Source organism: Dermacentor silvarum, chromosome 8 (genome assembly GCF_013339745.2).
Source record: "Dermacentor silvarum isolate Dsil-2018 chromosome 8, BIME_Dsil_1.4, whole genome shotgun sequence".
Lineage (NCBI taxonomy): Eukaryota > Metazoa > Arthropoda > Arachnida > Ixodida > Ixodidae > Dermacentor > Dermacentor silvarum.
In genome coordinates this window covers 41,511,365-41,518,673 of record NC_051161.1, presented here as the reverse complement: position 1 = coordinate 41,518,673, position 7,309 = coordinate 41,511,365, and the positions used below count along the sequence as shown (strand labels likewise).

The window sequence follows — 7,309 nt, the reverse complement described above, 5'->3', positions numbered from 1 at the left end:
CAGCATTGGTGACTTTAGATCTAGCTAAAGCTTATGATTCAGTGGAACATGGACTTCTGATAAAGCAGCTAGAGATGTACAGGTTTCCGAAATACATCACGGCGTGGATTGCAGAATTTTTAAGGGAAAGAGAATTTTATTGTTTTCAAAGCGGATGTTCATCGTCAAGGTATAGACAGAAACGCGGAGTACCACAAGGATCAGTGTTATCTCCTGTTTTATTTAATATATTTTTAAGCTCCATCCCTTCGCTCCATGACATTCATGTATACGTTTATGCCGATGACATCGCTTTTTTCGCGTCCAATGATGATCTAAATGCACTGTATCAATCGTTACAAAATTACTTATGCATGCTTGAAACCTGGATTGCTAACATACATATGTCTCTGAACGTTAGAAAAAGTGCTCTTCTTGTCTTTCCTTTAGATGTTCCCATTAATATTTCATTGGTGTATCGTCAAGAGTTCATTCCCCAAGTGAATTGCCTTAAATACCTGGGAATCACGTATGATGGGTCACTAAACTGGAGAAGCCACATTGAAAGAATTGCGTCTAAGGCAACTCGTGCCGTGGGATGGCTACGTAAGATCAGTCATCAACGATATGGGCTGCGAAGGCATACATTAATTATGATATATAAAATGTATGTCCGACCGATCATGGAATTTGGAAGTGTCTTGTTTTCTGGTAGCCCAGCTTATAAAATTCAACCTCTGATAATATTAGAAAGGGAAGCTCTGCGATTGTGCCTTGGACTCCCTAAGTTTGTTGCCAACACCGTGCTGTATATGGAAGCACGAATGCCAAGCTTAAAAAGCAGATTGAGGATGCTTACAGTCCAAACGTATTTAAGAATTTACGAATCTCCTCAAAGAAGACCTATGTATATTTTTATTAACGAACCAAGTTTATTCTTTAATAGTCATTGGTCGCGATTACACACCCCTCAGATCGTATTCGTACAGGCACTGCTATCACCATTGAATGTACAAATTCAACACATTCAACCAACAAGTCAATCAAAAAGAAGCCTCCAGATAGAATTTGACGATATTTTCCCCTCAAATGCAAAACTAATGCCATACCAATATTTAAATGATCAGTTACAAGATTACCTCTCTCACCTGGAAACAAACAATATCATAGCCACTGATGCTTCACAGTCCGAAGAGAAGGCTGGCGTAGGCATTTTCTCTCCTTCTCTTAATTGGTCCTTCTCTATTCGTCTTCCAGATTACACACCTATTTTCATAGCAGAATTATTGGCCATTGTCCTAGCGCTACGTAAACTTCCTGCAAATCAATCAACAGCTGTCGTAGTTACAGATTCTCTATCGGTATGTGTGTCGCTTTCCACGGAAACGAATGCAGCTCTCCTTAGCTTGTTTCACAATTTAGTCCCTAAAAGTTTACAAAAAATTAACTTGCTGTGGGTTCCTGGACACCGCGGTTTATATCTAAACGAAATGGCCGATTTATTAGCAAGAACGTCTCTAAGTGGGCCTTTGATCCCTGTTTTACCGGATACTTCTTACGTCACTGCATCGAGATACAGAAAATTTTGTTTGCAAAATGATTTAAGCAACTTACCGCTGAAACCATCTACAGACTTTCAGCATCTAGGTTTTTGCTGGAATAAACAGTGGTGCACTTCTCGGCAGTTGGAAGTTACTTACACCAGACTACGCTGTCGCATCCCGCAATTGAATTTTTATTTACATAGAGCTGGTCTCACGATGTCCCCTCTATGTCACAACTGTAAGGAAATTGAATCAATAGAACATTACTTTTTATCATGCAGACGCTATTCACGCCACAGAAAATTATTACTGGAAGCTCCACTTTACAAAATTGGATTAGGTTTAAACATACCAGTATTGTTATCATTGGGGGCTTCAGCACTAGGCTATAGTCACAGAGACGTGTGTTGCGCAGTATTTAATTTCTTAACTGAAACAAAACGATTACCCTGCTAATTATTGTATTTGTATTCTACACATCAGATGCATTCATATCACCTAAATTGATTTCTCCAAATTGTTTTGTTAATATTACCTCCCTCTGATTGTAACAATTCTTCACTTTCACCTTTTCCAGTCAGTCTGACTGCTCGCTCGCGTGCTAATCTGGTTAGTGCGACATTTGTCTTTTTTGTCTTTTACTTGGCATTTCTTGTTTTCTTGTTTTAAAATATGAATTTTCGTTAGCATTCCCACTGCCGCCCGATTCTTGGCCTATCCCCCTTAGTGGGTGCGAGCCATAACGGAGGTGCATCATCATCATCATCATCATCATCATCTGCTGGAAACAGCGTATCGGCCTCAGGCCGAGGATCGTCGACTCCGTTTCTGAATGAAGATGCAAGCTACAAAGTTGTCCTCCCGCGTCTACCAACCGGTAACGATGTGCTGAATTCCATTTTTCTTCATGCGGACTTGAGTGGCAGACCATACCGTGCTCCTGACTTCCGAGACGCTCTGCTTGAAGTAGTGGATACTGCAGATATTATAGGTGTAGGACAGTATCAGATGAGCCATGTATGGATGGTTACCTGCGCTAGTAGTGCGGCGAAACATAAACTCGTCGCCTGTGGTGAGCTCCGTGTCAAAGGACTGAAGTGCATGGTGATAGATCCGGAGACTAAAAATATCAAGCTCGAATTACTCTGGCTTCCGCCTCACCTTGAAGCTCGACGGGTTGAAGAGGCGTTCCAGGCGTACGGTCAGGTGAAGTCTGTCGAGAGAGAGGTGTGGAGATGCACTGGTATGGAACAGTGGGTGACGACAAACCGGGAGGTTTCCTTGGTGCTCAAGGATACTGTCACCGTAAGCTCAATGCCACACATTATGTCCATTTATGGACACCAGTGCCTGGTACTTATCCCCGGCAGGCCTCCGCTGTGCCTTCGTTGCAAGCGTGTGGGACATGTCCGTCGACAATGCAGAACGCCGAGGTGCTTGCAGTGCCACCGATTTGGTCACTCGGTGGACGCCTGTGTATCGACCTATGCCAATAAGCTTCGTTCTGGGCAACACAGCGCAGAAGAGCCCCAACTGGACCATCTCATGGATGCTACAGAGATAGTCGATGCTACCGGAGAAGCCACAGGCGGCATCAGGGACGAAGAACAGGAGTCTCCAGAGCCAATGCCGAGCAGCCACAGCATCCCAAGCGAAGCTACTGGCAATAACTCGGTTTGCACACATGACCTAGAAAACCTTAAAGAAAAGCCCCCCGATGGCGACAAGGAAGAAGAGGCGATGGACAGCAGTCAAGCGAGGAAGCGTCCGGCACCGTGCAACGATGAAACAACGGGGAGTGCAGTACAGGCACCCGAGAGTGTGCCTTCTAGTGCTCAACGGGTTCCCTCCCCTGGTGATGGTGTGCCGCGGCGGTTTTGTCAGCGAAGTAAGGAGAGTGCTATAAAGAAGTGCAAAGGGAGCAAGACCACAGATTTACCTGTGGCCAAGGGTGATGAAGAACAAAAGCTTTAGGTGAGCAAAATGGCTACCGCCTTCACCCTCCCCTTATGTGTAGCGACACTCAACGTGCGTGGGCTGCGGAGTATACGGCGTCAGCAGCAGTTACTCCATGTGCTTAGGCAGCATGAAATTGATGTTGGTGCAGTGCAAGAGACCAAGATTTCTTCTGCTACCGATGCTAACCTTGCGCTGCAAATTTTTCAACCAGATTATGAGGTGTGTGTTAGCCAAGCGTGTGGTGCTTCCGCTGGGTGCTTTTTGTTAGTTAGAAAGCAGTTGAATCACGCTTCATTGTCGCTACGTGTTGATGGGGAAGGACGCTTTCTATGTTGTGACCTCTCTTTTCGTTCCCGTAATTGGCGGTTTATTTGTGTCTATGCTCCCCTAAAAGTGAGCGACAGGAAGGCTTTCTTTCTGTCTCTTGCTCCGTTCCTAGACACTGACAGAGATTTGGTAGTTTTGGGAGACTTTAACTGTGTTTGTGATCATAGAGACCATTCATACCTAACAAAGCGTTATGATGCAAGTGCAACTTTGCTTCAGCAATTAGTGGAAGACCACAATCTAATAGACGTGGGAGCCTACACGCCTTCTTGCGTGCGGTTCACGCACTTTCAAGGCGTCTCTCATGCTCGACTTGATCGTGTGTATGTTTCGACGGATCTCTGGTCTCACATTCACAACTACGCCGTGAAGCCTATATTTTTCACAGACCATTGTTTAGTGGCTGTTTCATGGGGTCCCAGAAAGTTTCGCAAGTTTACTCCAAATTGGGAATTGTGGAAACTTAACACAGAACTTTTACGAGAGGAAAAATTTGTAAACAAAGTGAAAGAATTATTTCTAGAGATAACGCAATGTCGACAGCTCCCACTGTTTGCTCAATGGGAAATGTTCAAACAGAGAGTAAAAAATGAAGCGATTGCTATTTCATGTGAGCTATCTCAAAGAAAAAATGCAGAAAAACATCACCTTTATAATCTACTTCATAAGCTGCACGCTTTCGAAAGCCAGGAGCCAGGGTTGTATAGCGACGAGATAAATACAGTTCGAGCAGAGGTACAGAAATATGAGACGGAAGCGTACAGAGGAGCAGTGGGGCGTTCACGCACAACTCGTTTCACAGATGAGGAGCCCACAAAAAGGGCTCTTGGTGATGAAAAGCGATACGCGCTTTCAAAGCAGATATTACAAATTGAATCTGGTGGTTCCATATATACAGAAACGTCGCAGATAATCACCATATTTGAAGATCACTATAAAAATCTTTTCACTGCAGTTACGCTTCAGCAGGATTACGAACAAAAAGCCGATCAATTTATTTCTCTTATGCCACAATAACAAGATGATGATCGAGTCAGCGTTGACGAGCCAATAACTCGAGAAGAAATTAAGCTTGCTGTTGAAACTCTGCAGAAAAACAAGACACCTGGCCCTGATGGCCTTAGTGCCGAGTTTTATGTAAAATTTCAGGAATTCCTGTGTCCCTTTCTTGAGCAGGTTTTCAAAGACGCTTATAAACATGGTGAGCTTCCTCCGACTTTCTACCAGGGCCATACGACCCTAATCCCAAAGAGCACTGATAATGAAGTATTAAAGAGTGTAAACGGATATAGGCCGATATCATTATGTAACGTCGATTATAAAATATTTGCAAAAGTACTTACAAATAGGTTGCAGACAGTAATTGCTAAATTAGTTGGTGACCATCAAACATGTGGAATTCGCGGACGCTCTATACAAACAAATATTCATATCGCACGTTCAGTCCTTGAGTGCTTAGAAGGTAGCATGGATCAAGTAGCTCTTCTTCAGATTGACCTCGCCAAAGCCTTTGATAAGGTTCAGCACAGTTTTTTGTTCCGATTACTGCGACATCTGCAGTTAGGTGATGCATTATATAATGGTATAGCACTTTGTTATAAAGGGTGTACTACAAAGTTAATTGTGAACCGTACCCTCTCAGGTGTAATACGGGTACAGTCATCCGTCCGTCAGGGTTGTCCGCTCTCGCCTTTACTTTTCGCAATATACTTGGAACCTCTTTGCTTAAGCGTGCTTTATAACTCAAGCATTAAGGGATACAGGTATGCAGATGAAGAAATTAAAGTTCTAGCTTATGCGGATGACATTGCCTTCTTTTGCATCGATAAGCCCAGTATTACTGATACAATAAACACTACCTTGCGTTTCTGTGAAATGGCAGGAGCTAGTGTAAATTTTGATAAAAGTAGGGGGTTTTGGCTAGGCATGTGGGCTCTAACTCCCTCTGTGTTCTCGAATATTCATTGGGATCAGTCTTCGCTGCGATATCTTGGTGTGCCTCTCGATAACTTCCGTAATAGTGGACCTCATTGGACATCCGCGATAACCACAATCCGTCGAAAGGTGACAACCTGACAGGGACGCGACTTCTCCATTTTCGCAAGAGCTAAGGCGTGCAATATATTCCTGGCTTCTAAGCTTCTTTATGTTCTGCAGGTCTTGCACTGCTCCCGCGTCCATGTTCAGGCATTCCACCGAATATTTGCATCTTTTATTTGGCAGTCATCATGTTAAGCCATGAGAAGGGATAATCTTTTTCTTCCACTTGAGAAGGGAGGTCTCAGTCTTGTGCATTTGTTTGTGAGACAATTGGTCATGCGATTATTTTACCTTAAAAATGTCCGTCATCCTTTCCTCCTTGCAGTTAACAGAACACGTCTTGCTTCACACCTCCCTTTTCTTTTTGTCACGACCAACTCTGCTCAAGAACTGCCGTTATGGGGCTTCCTAAAAGAACTCGTGGATACTATCTCATTTTTAAAAGCCAGATTCACGTTAGAATATTTATTTAGCGTTGATCGAACATCGCTAAATATAGCACTTGTAAATAACCTTTTCCCTGCACCTATGTATCGAAAGCCATATCTGTCTCTATTTGGTCAAGATGTTCTTTGCCGTGTTCGTCGAATGTGTATAACGCCAGCAGCGAAAACATTCTTCTTTAAGCTGCACACTTCCACTCTGCCAGTTAAAACATGGCTTCATGAGAAAGGATTATATGTACCGTGGAATACAAATTGTAGACTGTGCAGCCAACCTGAGACAATAGAACATTGCTTTATTCTTTGTCGTGATGCATTTTATTTTTGGGACATTTTACAAAGAACTATCAAAAAAGAATTTCCTCTAACACCTTACGGTATCCGGTTCCTTCCTTTCAAAAAGACAATCAGTAATGCACCATATGATTTGTTTATGTTATTAGGACTGTATTCATTATGGAGAAGCCGAATGATCGACAGACATGCCGAGCCACCCCGCTCGACAAGGTCTGTCTTTCGAGAAGAGGCTGCTCAAGTGCGGAGTGTTGTTGAAACCTTTGACCCCGTTCCTGAATGGATTTCGTATCTGGACGCTTGTGTTTGTTTACCCGATTTTTTTTTTCTTTCATAAAAGTAGACGTGGCTACCTACTAATACTACTACGACTACTACTACTACTACTACTACAGAGGAGGGACAGACCCACACTCTAAGAAGCTTCGCCCCTAAAAAAGGCGAAAGCTTGCACTAGGCCGCGCAAAGCTCAAGACACAGCGAAGCTGTCCGATTGATATCGAGCGGCTAGCCTCCAACGCGTTCGGCGTCGGCAAGCAGCAGCATTCTTGGCCCTGTACCAACCTTGGTTATCCTGCCTGCGTTTGTGGCATGCCAGGAGCGCTGTCACTCGTAGACGCCCACGCGTCCAGAGCTAGTCACGCGAAATGTCGCGAAAGGGAAGGTACTTCTGAAAATGATCGCTCGGGAGTACCTGCCTATATGCGTAGTTAAACCAAGACC

The 7,309-nt window shown here is 43.8% G+C and overlaps 1 protein-coding gene and 1 pseudogene across 1 annotated transcript; both read left to right on the top strand.

Annotated features, from left to right (window-relative positions):
- Window positions 1-2,297: 2,297 nt before the first annotated feature.
- LOC125947651 (uncharacterized) lies at window positions 2,298-3,500 on the top strand (the record flags this gene model as incomplete). The annotated part of the gene is made up of 1 exon (XM_049672832.1): window positions 2,298-3,500. A coding segment is annotated over one exon (1,200 nt), but the record flags the coding sequence as incomplete, so codon positions are not given.
- A 1,969-nt stretch (window positions 3,501-5,469) lies between these two features.
- On the top strand, window positions 5,470-6,902 carry LOC119462646 (uncharacterized; annotated as a pseudogene).
- The last annotated feature ends 407 nt before the right edge of the window (window positions 6,903-7,309 follow it).